This window comes from Camelus dromedarius, chromosome 3 (genome assembly GCF_036321535.1).
Source record: "Camelus dromedarius isolate mCamDro1 chromosome 3, mCamDro1.pat, whole genome shotgun sequence".
In the NCBI taxonomy this organism is placed as follows: Eukaryota; Metazoa; Chordata; class Mammalia; order Artiodactyla; family Camelidae; genus Camelus; species Camelus dromedarius.
In genome coordinates this window covers 6,396,676-6,410,645 of record NC_087438.1, presented here as the reverse complement: position 1 = coordinate 6,410,645, position 13,970 = coordinate 6,396,676, and the positions used below count along the sequence as shown (strand labels likewise).

At 40.8% G+C, this 13,970-nt stretch overlaps 1 protein-coding gene across 4 annotated transcripts in view; it reads left to right on the top strand.

Moving 5' to 3' along the window:
- SEMA5A (semaphorin 5A) overlaps positions 1-13,970 on the top strand; it is a 444,386-nt gene that overhangs the window by 265,151 nt on the left and 165,265 nt on the right. For all 4 annotated transcript variants that reach the window (XM_064479456.1, XM_031443174.2, XM_064479438.1 and 1 more), the window contains one exon: positions 11,969-12,031. In XM_064479456.1, the coding sequence (XP_064335526.1) occupies positions 11,969-12,031 (63 nt within the window). The remainder of the gene's footprint in view (positions 1-11,968; positions 12,032-13,970) is intronic.

Below are 13,970 nucleotides of genomic sequence, written 5' to 3'. Positions count from 1 at the left end.
CCTGCAGATTCCTATAATGTTAGTGATATCTTGCATGTGATTAGTATGCTTCGCTTCTTTGGTTGTTGTTCTTTTGTTCTGTTTAGTTTTTTTCTAGTTGGCTTTGAAAAACCAGAATTTATTACCAATGAATGAAGGTATATTTGATTCAAAAGGATGATGATCAAAACATCCTATGAATTTTTTTTGTTGGTCAATTCTTTTGCTATTTTGAAAGTAGTTTCACTGTCCCATTATATTTTTCTTCAAACAGAATTGTGAAAGTAGTTTTATTTTTCTAACACTGGAGTTATTTCTAGAGTAGAAAGAAGACAGTCGAGAATTGTGCAGAGGGCTTGGTCCAAACCCTGCCAGGGGAGCGGGTGGAAAGAGTTTCGTAGAATAGATTAGAAAGACTGGAGCCGTCTACATCCACCAGCTGTCAGGCCAGGCGTGTGGGCATCTCTCTGCCACAAACCCACTTTTTACGCACTGCTCTTCCCACTCCTAGGTGACTGGTCAGTCCTGCCTTCGTCTTCAGCCTGTTGTCCCCGCTTATTCCGGGCCCTCGGCGCCTGCCTGCTGCTTCTGGAAGTGCCTGTTACCAGTCTCCTGTTCACCCACCACTCTCCTTTCCAGGCCTTATCCTCCCCCTCGAGCGATCACTCTCAGTGACTGATCTCTCACCATGCCAACATCTTACTTAACATCTTATCCATGGCTTTTTGCAGTTCATGAAAAAAAATATGAACTCCTTGGCGTGGTTCATGAGGCCTGTCCTGAGCTGTGTGCCACCCAGAAGTCTACATCCCTCTCCATTCCCTGCCCAGTGACTCAGTTCCTCAGGCAGACACACTTTCCTCCCTTTCCAGGCCTTGGGAGTGACTGATTCCTTCCCTTTTGGTGGACACCCACCCCTCCACTGTTAGTTCCTTTACAATTTAGTTGAAGCCTGGCTGCCCTGGGAACCTTGCCTTGATTCATCCCTGGACCACACCTGGACCAGGTGTTCCCCTCTGGTGCTCCCCAGACCACAGTGAGTACACCCCCCGGCAGCTCTAGTGTAGCAGAGGTTGCATCTTCCATATTTACAGGGACCAGCTCAGATGTCTGGCAGAAACAGAGAGGTGAATTTATCCACCTGATGATGTTGAAACCATTTGTGTGGGCTTGTGCATACATGTAATTCATGTGTAATTATGTCTGTATTCATTTTCTCTGGCTGCTGTAACAAATTCACCCAAACTGGGTGACTTAGAGCAATAGAAATTTATTCTCTTCTGGTTCTAGAGGTCAAGAGTCCAAAATGATTTTTATGGAGTTAAAATCAAGGTGTCTCCTGGGCCACACTCTCTCTGGAGGTTCTCGGGGGGATTCTGTCCCTCTAGATTCTGGTGTCCACGTGCCTCCAATCTCTGCTTCTTGGTCACATTTCCTGTTCCTCCCTATGTGTCAAATCTCCCTCTGTCTCCCACATAAGGAAACATTTGATTGTATTTGGGACCTGCCTGAATAATACAGGATAATCTCTCCCGTCTCAGGATCCTTAATTTAATCACATCTGCCAGGTCTTTTTTTGTCATACAAGGTAGCATTCATAGGTTCCGGTAATAGGATGTGGATATCTTTTGCTTGCCAGGTATTGGCTCCATTCCTGACAGATCACAGCCAAGCTCCAGGATTGGGTAGTTGCCCTCTGCTTCAGCATAGAGAATGGGCAGCTCCTTCATCTGACTAGTATGAACACTATAAAGGGCTTGACCAATAACCTGAGAGTCCTAGCCTCCCTCCCTTAGTTACCCCACCTGATTGGCTCCAGCTTCCTGGGGGCATGGCCAAGCCCTCCTCCTTTGCCCGGGATTGGTTTGTGGGCCTTAAATTTATGTTCTTAGGAAAAGAAAAAAAGGCCATTATTCACTCTACCACAATGTCCCACCCCTAGACACACACCAATTTCTTTTTCTAATGATACTCAGAGCCATAGAGATCAAAATCAAATTCCTTCACACAAAACTGGGTAAAGTTGTAACACGTGGCATCAATTGCCAACTCTGGCTAATTGAGACCTACTAAGAATGGATGATAAGAGGGAACTGAGTGATGCTCATCTCAATTAATTGTAAAATTACAACAGAAATATCCATTTGCAATCAAAATATCTTAGACATTGCATATATCAAAAAATCACTAGTTCTTATCCTCATAGTTGAAACACTTTTGGACTTATTTACTTGATAAAGCTCTTTCTCATCAAAGACAATGGTAATAGTCATGGTAATATTCCCCCAGCACATAAGCAAACTGATTGTCCCATAGAAGAGAGACAAATTCTTGAAGAAATTAATGGTGAAATCACAAATTGCTGTTTAATGCTGACTTATTTGTTTGATTTAATAAGTTCAAGCAGGTGGCTGTAAAGTTATGATTATGTTGGATATTAACAGGGAAATGAATATATCAATAGTGTTCATTAAGTTCTCCTTGAACATTGCGGTGATATCATAAATAATGTTTCTTGAACAAAAGTATATCATCCTCTTACACATTTTATGTAAAATAACAGAGAAGTGCAACTGCTCAAATATATACCAGAAAACAAATTGTAATGTTCGCTTCTCTCAGCTACAAATGAAAATTTATGGAAATAATGCTGAATAAGCCTCATAAAAAGGGGTTTCCATATATTTTGAGGGCTGGCAAATAGATCAATATGTTCTGAAGTTGAAATAAAGTCAGTCTTTGTAGTGGTAGGATGCATCTCAGGAAGCAAGTGTTTATAACATGAATAATAAATAAATTCTGAGTGGCCCAGTGAGTGTAAAATAATTCCCCAGTAAGCATCCATAATTTGGGCTTTGTAAGTACTTTTGAACCTAGTACATGCATTCTAACTCAGAACTGTGGAGAAAAGGAATCAGCTACAACATACTGTTTGTTTTCATGAAGCTAGTTTCAGAGAAAAATATTGATGGAAAAGCTAAAACCAAACATTCATGTATGTACATTTATATTAACTATTAAGATGACAGTTCATTTAGAATGTCTTCATTAGGATTGAGCCAGAATGTACAAGAATAGAACCCAAGCTGATGAGCCCAGTATAGGTGACCCTATGCTTCAAGCAGGGGAAACCTAACACACACAATCTCAGATCGGATAGTTCTCTTGAAAACACAAAAATATTTTTTAACAGCAATAAATAAGACTCTTAACCAAACAAAGAATTACAGGGTTTCCACATCTTTATTCTCATTTGTGCTGTGGCTGCTGGGGTCTTTTTCCTACTTCTGTCTCATGTTGGCTCAAAATGAAAACCTTGGTCCTTATATTACTTGTGAGATTCAGTCCCTTTTGAACCCTTTAACTGTACTCCTAAAAGGAGTCTTGCCACATGGCTGGGAGTCTCACTCTTGTACTAGGGCCAGAATTGTCTCTTCACTTTTCCCAGTGGATCTAGACTGTGATGGCCAGTAGTCAACTGCTCTGTGTAAGAACGCCTTGGTCAAAGCCATACTACAAGCTTAGCCTTGTGAAGAAATCCCCAAGACAGTGTTCATCATTCAAAGGTGTTTATCCTTCTAGTCGGTTGAGGTCCTACAGAGCATCTCATGCCAATATGCTGCTCTCTCTGTTTTTTTGTTTTTATTTTTATTTTTCAAGACCTCTTGTCATTGTCCTGTAAAGTTCTCAAATAGTGTTTAAAAACTCAGCTTGGTCTTCTATTTTTCATGACTTTACATAATCAGCTTATTCCTTTCCAGGTACTTCTCTACATCTGCAGAATAAACGTCACCTCGGCTAACTGTCTAATTTTAATTTGGTTGTGATGTATCTACTTAGTTTCTAGCGAACATCACAGTTCCTGTTGAACATCACAGATATTGTGGTGTTTGAATTGCATCATCTGTGATGGAGGAAATAATTGTATGTTTGAAAATAGGACATTAGTAGCAATAGTTTCCGGACCAAACACATTTGGGAAATAGTCAATTAGGGAGCTGGTCCTTGAGAAGTCAGTCCACTCTGATGTCAACACTTGTATCCCATGCTTGACTGGTTTTGAATTGGGTTATTTATATATAAATACTTGAGCAAATTTGTATATAAAAATAGTCACTTCTCTAGTAATTAGATTTTCCCCTACATTTAGGCTCACAAATTAGACCATACACCATTTTTCTAAACCAATCCCACTGGATCCATGAAAATAATTTCTTTGAAACCAGGAGCAGCTGTTCTCACTCGCCTTACCTTCCAGCAACAATTTCATCGATGGCAACATTTTTGAAGCGGAGCAAGTTGTTTGGTGCCTCAGTGTCTGACAATCATAATTCTAAATATTAGCCTAGCTATTATAATGTCCTTTGATATTGGCCTTCTTCCTAATGCACTTTTTTCACAAAATGACCTAGTGGGGCTCATTCATGTTCAGGAGTACAGTTATTAGAACTCATTTTCTGTTACTTTGTTTTTCTCCATCCTTAGGTTCAATTCCAAGCTTTAAATTGCTTATCAATGATGCTTGGTTTCTTAGAACCAAATATGTTTCCTGGAACGCCTGAATTCTAGCAGTGCTAAGGGATTTTATGCATTACTTATCTTTTAATTCTGTTATTTAAAGATTGTTGACATCAAGGTATGCTGTCTATAAAATTTTAAGGCATTGACAACCCTCAGTGAAATAACTTTTACTGTAACATTACCTGGCTTACCTGGTTTATTGTACAGCATGGAATCAATTGTCTGCTGTCATTTCAGATTTTACCCAAATTAACTGAGATTCAAAGGTGACCTCATTTATTACTACTTAATTTGTATAAATCAGTATAATTTCAAAAGTAAGCAACTGAAACAGAATACAGACATGACTGGGTGCTGACGGCGCCGTGACTCGGCAGTCACTTGGCCTCATACTTTCCTAATGATTTCATGCTACAATCTTGCATTACAGTTATAACAGGAATCTAGTAAATATCACTTTTGCCTTCTTTTACCTGAGATTATGCATAAGAATTCACCTAAAGAAATGAGCCTACTGCTCAGAAAGTGGGAACATTCATGCTTTCGTTCATCCTGCCCCCTTTACGGAGCCCCTACCTTGGGTGCAGGGAAGTGTTTGGAAGAGTAACCCTGGAGGGACGTTGGCTGCAGAAATTCAGTATGTGGTCATCCTGCCCAAGCAGCTCGAGGGCTCCAGAGACTCACCTGCCCCTTCCATATGGGGGAGCTTCATCTGGGCCCCTGGACCCAGTTCTGGGACTGCAGGTAGAGAGTACATCACAGCCATTCATTCATCAGCAAGTGTACTGTTGAACAACAGAGTTCTTGCTGAGTGTGAAGCGTGGTTCTAGGTGCTGGGGACCTAGAAGTGAACCAAGAGGACAGATGGACATCGCCTTCCTGTGGGGAGTGGGGAGGCCAGTTGCTCTCTTATAGGCGTGGCTATGTGGGTCCCAGTGAGAAGGTAACGCTTAAGCAAAGACCTTAGGAGGCACAGGTCCCAGCCAGGTGATGTTCCAGAAAATGGAACCAGCAGGTGCACAAGCCACAGGGATCCAAGTCTGCATTGCTGAGGAGCTGGACATGGTGTGGGGGTGAGGGTTCCTAGGACATCAGACAGAGAGGAGTAAGTGACTGGATGTGGCAGAACATTCCAGATGGCTTTGGCTTCTGCTCCAGGTGAAGGACGGGCCCCTGGAGGGCTGTAGCAGAGGAGGGGTGGTATCTCCACATCTGTGGCTTGAGCAGGCTGTTTTCTGGGATTCAAGATGTGTAATTCTGCAAAATCAGCCTAAGACTTTTAAGCCATACCCTGGCTGTACAGTCGTTAACTACAGAGTTTCATGCGGTGAATCATGTCCCATTTAAAATCAATACTAGGACCATGAACAGGTGCAGAGGCTTTAGAAATGAATACATTCCATGACAGGGGAATCGATGGCTTTTATGATTAATTAGTATTTACTGAATGTCAACAGCTCTGAACTTAGATGTGCACACATTTCTGGGCTTGAGGTGTACATTTTTCTCAATCATAGGAGAGAAAAACACAGGAACCATGACAATCCGTCATGAAGGTCACTTCCTTTGACAGTTTCAGTGAAGGGAGAGTGGCTGAGACCCCAGGCTTCCATCCAAGTTACCGAATCTGAATCTTGGTGCCTTGCTTACTGTTTTGTGTCCTCATCCAGAACATTACAGTCATGGTGCTTTCCACATAAAATCACAGAGAGACTTACAGGAGATACTTGTATAGAAAGCGCCTCGCTCTGTGGTTGCCACATCACAAAAGTTTTATAAATTGTTATAATTTGTCAGTGTTTTGCCTAAGATTTGGCAACTAATTTGTGGTTGAGCAATGACTCTCATTAGTGTGCGGTCAGTTGTCAGTCTCAGAACTCGTTGTGTCACGATGTCTGGCTGTCTGTACTGTGTTGAATGGTGTCCCTCCCAAATTCACGTCCACCTAGATTCTCAGAATGTGACCTCATTTGGAAACACAATCTTTGCAGATGTAATTAGTGAAGATAAGGTTTTACTGGACAGAATGGGCCCTAATTCAAAGACCAGCGTTTTTGTAAGAAGAGGGACATTTGGCCAAACAGAGACACACAGGGAGCAGAGCAGGTGACGCAGAGGCAAGGGCTGGGCTGATGCGCCTCCAAGCCAAGGAACGCCAGGGGATGCCAGCGGCCACCAGAGTCCCAGAGACAAGCAGAGAATGGATTCTCCCATGGGGACTCTGGAAGGAATCAGCTCGACTGATTTCGGACTTCTAGCCCTGGGGACTGTGAAAATAAATGTATATTTCTTAAAGCCACCCAGTTTGCGGTGCTTTGTTACAGCAGCCTCGGAATCTAATACACTGTCTGCTCAATTATATAAAAACCCAGCCCTCAATTTAAAAAGGCCAATTATAAAACAGAAGGCCCAATGAACAGCTCCACTGGGCAGCAATTGAAGGAAGTTTGGTTTTAATATTTTTATTTCGTGGAAGAAAATCTTGGGCTTTCATATAAGGGTTTAAAAAATGGTAATAACACGTTTTCATGGGACTCTCTAAGGTTAAGGTGTGTCTCTGATGTTGGATGACTACAGATTCGTAAGCATCAAAAAACAGTAGTTAGAAGATATGGCTAGCGTCCCCTTCGAATTCCCTGAGTTGGAGGCCACCAGTTAGAATGACAGGGACTTGCCTGTTTTCGCCATGACCGCAGATTCAAGTGTCCTGGAAACTACTATTAAGTGAATAAGGGCACCTAATATCTACTAAGGAGTCAAGGCCGACAGGAAAGTTGGACAAATCCTTCCAAAGTGACTCAGTCGTTTACCCCTTTGTGTCTTGTTTATTCAAGTCACATGAAAATCACAGTCGTTTCAAACTCCGACTCGTTTGCCTTTCGCTTCTCTTTTGAACACAGTCTCCCGTTCCCTGGCAATTTGCTTATCATCGCCATGACAATTTAACATTCTCGAGCATTTCACAGAAATCCATGACATGAGAATATGAATGCAGACATATAAAGAAAAGCCCTCAGGTGGTTGTTAATTTTTGGCACAGTGTAATTAAACCAGTTTTTTTTTTTTTTAATGTTATCTTTTGCCAGGATCTAATTAGCAAAGCCATCTGCTGAAAGAGTGCTGGCCCATCTGCCTTGAATGTTGTTCTCTTCATTTTTATGAAAAGTAGCTGCCTTTGCTGGTCCCTGTCTAATTAGCTTCTCTCGCTGCAGAATGTGATAATCCACAGCTTTGTTTATATACTTCTGAGAACCGTGGATTATATGTATGTAACTTGTCCGTAAAAAGAGCCAGTGGTTTTTTTTTTTTTTTTTCATTCTCGCGTCTGATTTACTCCTGAGATCAGAGCTCTGTTTATCAGAACCTGGGCGCATGTGTGCGTGGCAGGGAGGTGTGCTGTGTCATGAAACCACAGGTGCTTCTGTACATCGCCAGGGTGTCTGTGGGTACAAAGTGATTTTCTGTAAACCTACTCTATTTCCCTTTAGGTCTGTCTGTAGCTCTGTCACTTCCTGAAAGTTGATGGTGTTGTAAGTTGCAGTGTATCCCTGGATTCTGAGATGAACGCGGCTACCATAACACCACTGATGCTTCCTCAGATGTAGCATGAGGTTGTCTGGGCTGATGGAAGTCACTTATGTTTTATTGTAAACTAGTATCTGATGTGTGCAAATATTATCTGTATGTGTGTTTTTCCCTGTCACTCATTATCTATCCGTGTCTTGCACTTGGTGGGTATTTAGTGAATATTTATTAAATGGAAGAGAGAAGGATGAATGCGTGTTCGTAAAGCAACACTTCTGTAAGTTGTTGAATAGCACAGATGTGATTTCTAACTATTTACAGACAAAAAAAAAAAACTGTACCACAGACAGGAATCTTTGTGTCTTTAAAATATAGACGTTTCAAACTCATTGCCTACTGTACAGAGCTTTTGAAAATCCAAGGAACCACAATATTGCTGCTCCATGTCTCCGGCTGAAAGATATAATGAAGACTAAATACAGAATGAAGTAGAGAATTAAGATTCCTTTTCTCTACTGGGCTTTCGTGCAGTAGAAAAGGACAAAGGATGACAAAAACGAAAGATTAAAAAAAAAGCAGAGACTCAGGAAATAGGATCATGAGTGTCGTAGTGAGGTCTGAAACATAGACGGTGGAAAGCCCTACCATTTGTTTGACTGCCGCAGAGATAGGTTAGAGCAGGTAGAAAAGGGCCTTGAAAGGAATCAGCCAGAAAGATGGCTTCATAAATCAGTAGTGAGATTTGTTCCAAAATTATGATCCATGAAAGAATAACAAAGAATCTCCACTGAGAATAGAACGAGAAGGCTTGATTAAAGGAGTTTAATTGATTAGAACAAATCAGTTGGAATAAAGAAAAGTTATGACCAGGTTAAAACATAATCTGATTTCAGACAAAATAACTGAGTAACTTTGAGAAATAAGATCTGGTACTGGAGAGTGTCCACTGATATTCATATTTCTCTCCAGTGACTTTTTTTTTTTCCCATTTCTGCCAAGTGATCCAATAGGCGAAGTCTGGTTCGCTGAGTGAACAGAGAGACACGAGGGGATTAATCTGGAACACCCAACTTCAGGCCAGTCTGTGAAAGACACATGTCCGTCTCCATTCTTTTTCAAATGCTGTGATTCCCAGTCCTATGCTCAGCCCTACAATCGGTGGTTCAGTTTCATTCTTAATATAATTTCCCTTCCTCCTGTCTTCTCGTGAGGTTGGAAGTGAGCCAACAGAACAGCTCTACACTCGTGGACTTTAATTAAGTCTGGATTTGAATATTATTGGAAAATCGGTGATACTGCAATAAAAATGCCTCAGGAAAGTAACTTTGCTACTTGAAATAACTGTCTTCAGAAAACTCTGTGGTCGAATAAACCGGTGTGAGCAGTTGCTCTTTCTTGGTACATCGGACAAAGTGATGAAATATTTTTGAAGAGTCTCACATTTTCCTTCTGTTTTTTTTTTTTTTCTTCCAATCCTTGGCCAATGTTTATCTTGAAAATGCAAAGGCTACTTTGACATTAAGCAGATTGGGGAAGGTGATTGTTTGCCATTTCAGCAGAACGATTTGAACAATCTGATGGCATTTGAAAACTATTCTTCTTGTAACCCTGGCACTAACTCTACTCCTTGGAGTCTTAAATTTACTGAAGAGAGAATTACTATTTAACTTTTAACAAAACCACTAGACCAATGAGAGCCATTAGGAATGCCTCTTTATCTAAAACATTTTACTGTATAGTTTTCCTAGTAATTATACAGCACAAAGTGATAATGTAACACTAACTCCTCCTGATAATAACAAAATCCAAGTTATAATGGGGTCTGCTTTGCTAAAGAGTGTACCATGGTGTATCTGTTATGTTTTTTTTTTTTAGCTTTGTGAGATGTTTTATTTTCTTTTTTTTTAATTGAGGTATAGTCAGTTTACAATTTTGTGTTAATCAGAGAAATGCAAATCAAAACTACAGTGAGGTATGACCCCATACCAGTCAGAATGGCTGTCATTCAGAAGTCCATAGACAATACACGTGGAGAAAAGGGAACCCTCCTGCACTGCTGGTGGGAATGTGGTTTGGTGCAGCCATTATGGAAAACAGTATGGATAGTCCTCAAAAAACTAAAAATAAACTTACCCTACGACCCAGCAGTCCCACTCCTGGGTATATATCCAGAAGGAACTTTAATTCAAAAAGACACATGCACCCCAATGTTCAATTCTGTTTTCAATTTAAGTCAGGGCAAAGGCATGGCTATCTTTATTTAAATGAAAACCACAGAATGAGCTTTTACACAGAGATCTGTGAAAGGAAGGCGCCACTTCAGAATAACAGCCAAGCACTGGTTTTATCTGTGCTTCGTGGGGACATATAATTATGCAAAGCTCTCATCTCTTCCTCGGAGGTGTCATCACTCCTCATAAAAGCATCTGTCATTTTAGTAGGGAATTCAAGTCATTTGTTTGTCTTTGATGCTGATTAGCTGTAACCTTATTGTTGCCATTAAACATTATGAACAGCAAAACATCACGAGAAGAATTAACAGACTCTCTTATCAGATGTTGACACTGATGAAAATCTCTAAGTCTGCACAAGAGAAAACAGTCACAGTATTGTTTCTGTTTGAAAGACACTGGAGTGGTTCTCTGTAGAATACTTTTCTTACAGACTCATATTTAACAAGTGAAATAAGTTATGCAAGATGTTTTGTTTTAGGTTTTAAACTCTGTTATGTAACATTCTTTGGAGAACAGTAGATGTTAGATAAGAGTGTTAACATGACTTTGTTATTTGCCTCAGTTTCTGAGAATTAAAAAAAAACCCTTAGTTTTAGAAGGGAGAGTAAAGCTGTTATTGTCTTCTATAATAATTGACATTAGCATTTTTTGGCTTAATTTAGTTTATTATGTAACATTAGTCCAAATTAACAGCAAATTGTCCCTTGCTTAAATTTTTTTCTGATAACGATTTAACTGGTTCTTCAGAAGTCCTGAATTTTTCAGAAATCTAACTCTAATAATAAGACAAGACATAATTATAGTAACAGGTGGACAGAATGGAGAGATCATTTTTGCCCTATAAAAGTCCACATTCTATAAAATAATAGAAAAGATACATTTCCCAGATGTTAAATCTGTTCAAAATATGACTCACAATCTCAGCATATTGGCCACTGATGTTTGCAGGCATCATTTCTTCCTGTGAAGTAAGTGCTGTCTGTTGTCTTAACTAATCACAGGCCCATTTGTGAGTTCACGTCAGATGTGAAAGAACGCATATCAAACTGATCAGCGTGGGTTTTATTTGGGAAGTTTGAGAAAAAAAAAATGTAGAAGCCGTGACTCTGAGTGTTTAGGTAGAGCTAGTAACAGTATGGAAATGACCGGCCTTGGGAGGGAGGAGTAGACGGGCTCTTTGCATGAGCTGTTTATTTTATTGACTGTTCATCATTTATAGATGCGTTTTGGGAGTAAGGATACGCAAAACCATCCCTGCTTCATTATCTACGAATATTGCTAAATGACAGACTATTAAAATAAGATATCCGGGTTTAAATGAGGATTTCGATCATTTTGTTTCAAGGCTTCTCTTTTAAGCATCCTGTGAATCTATTCTGTGATTTCACGGAAGCAACTGCTTCTGTAAACAATGCAACGTTACCAGCTCGCTGCGCGTGCCTCTCTTGCAGTGACTCATTTTAAATATCACATTATTATTGCATAAATGAAAATACTTAGGGGATGAATTCCTCTAAAATGCTTCCATTGTAAATATAAGCCCATATGACTGAATTTCATGTATTTGGTGTAAATTCTATATTAGTATGAAAATGTCGGTGCTGTGGTGTGCCCACGTGGTTGAAGGTCGTTTACAAACGCTTTGTTATTTTTTCCCTTTTACTCAGTCAAAGCCCTGACAGTTGCTGTCATTTTGGTATTCCCTGCAGGCTGTGGAGTGGGAGTGCGATGAAACCACCAAGAAGGCCTGTTACAGCAAAGGCAAGTCCAAGGTAAGGAGGGTGACATTGTGAGTGGTCATCACCGTTTTGAAGGACTGTGGAGAGACTATTTTAGTATGAAGGCTATTCCTGATTACAATGTCATGGAAACGGAAAACAAAACAAAAAGCAAGACTGAAAATATGTGTATGGTAAATTCTCAAGGTTTTAACGTTAAAGTAAGATTAACAACAATCAGTTTCCAAAAAGGATTCAGAGCATATGAGTGGCTTTAGTTTGTACTCTCGATCATTGGAATAAGATACGAAATTTACTCTGAAATAAACAAAAAAAAAATAGTGATTCCAAACTTTAAAAAATTAATTAAAAAGCACATTAGAAATATGAAATTAATTGGTTACAATATCATTTAGAAAAATATGGGTGATTTGAGATTTTTTTGAATAATTTATCTTAACATATTTTTAAAATAGGGCCTCTCTCTTTCTCCATATGAAGATCTGCATCCCCAAGTTCCTAAGGAAAGAGCAGATTATAGCTAAGGTCGGCAATGCACTTCCTGAGCAACTGTGCACATTGCAGGCCGATTTTCCCACAGTCGGTTGGTTGAATAAGAGGCCTGTGCCCTTTTCCTGTGGAAGCCTATGTTTCTGAGAAAAATCACGCTGGATCATCTCAAGGAAGTTCTTCTTCTGCAGCCTGTACAGAAGCTCGTTAGGGTTCATTCTGTTAGTGATCGTCTTCCTTTATTGGAACGGGGGCCTTTCCAGTGTGAATCACACTTTGGATTCCAAGGAAGCAGAGGCACAGAGAACAGCAAAGAGCCTTGCTGTCCAGGGTGGTCCCAAGGCCAGGAGCTTGGGGAAAAACGTGGCAAAGGGAGAGGGTGCTCGTAAAAGATCCTCACACCGTCTGTGTTTGTGCAAGACTGTTACATGCTTTATTTTCACTGCCTTTTCTCTGTCTTTTAACTCAATCATTCTGAGAGTGAGACATGGAGGCAGATCTTGGCAAACTTAGTCACTGAGTTTCCCAAAATTGAGTATAGAGAACTACAAAGAAGGAAGTGGAGAAGCAAGGAAATGTGATCTTAGCAGGGAAACCCTTGGAGACATTAAAAAAAAAAAGGCAAAATTGATAAAGGCTATTTATTGAAAAATATTTGACCTTAGGAAGTGCCTCTGAGATAAATCATCAGAGACACAAGAAGATTTAAAGGTAGCACTGGGTTACAAAGAATCAGAATATTCTCTCTTAAAATACCCCCCCCAAAATTAGTCAGTAAGTACGTCATACATTTATTTACTTCTGTAACCTTACTGAATTGGTATAAATTGCAAACTTTTGAAAAAGTGCTTCCTATCGGGTTTTCCTCGCCTCCTGTGATGCTTACATGTTTGATATGACACGTGTGTCCTGCGCTTGTGTTCCTCGCGCTTGGAGCCCCTGGAGGTCTTCGAGTAAGACTGCCTGTACCGAGGGGTGAGACGTGGGGAAGCAGCTCTTCCTAGGGGTGGGGGTGGCAAAAAACACGTTTCCTTCTTTCCTCTGGCAGGAGCCACTGATGGGAAGCGTTGGCCTCTCTGGTTCTAGTGCTGCCACTGTCCCCTCTATCTGGCAACACTGGCGTCTCCCAGGGTCCCTGGGCACTGTCTGAGGTCCTCATTCCGTCCATGCTTTCTGCCTGGTGCTTTCTCCTTTCTCTTCTCATCTTCATCTTCCTTCTGGGACTTTGGATCTTCCTTCTTCTCCTCCTTCCTTCTGTGCCTGTGAATGCACCAGTAAGCCACACTCCTCAGTTCTGGGAAGAATCTTTGTTGACACCTGGCTGTCTTGAGGCCTGTCTCAGAACGTGTGTAGTTGGTAGTCCTGGGCCTCCTCCTCCTTCGTAGGCCCCCACCTAGCCCTTCCCCACCTGCCTTCTCATCCCTCCACGCTGCCTCCCTCACCAGCATCCCCGCCTCACGTGTCCTCTCTCCTCAGGGATTCT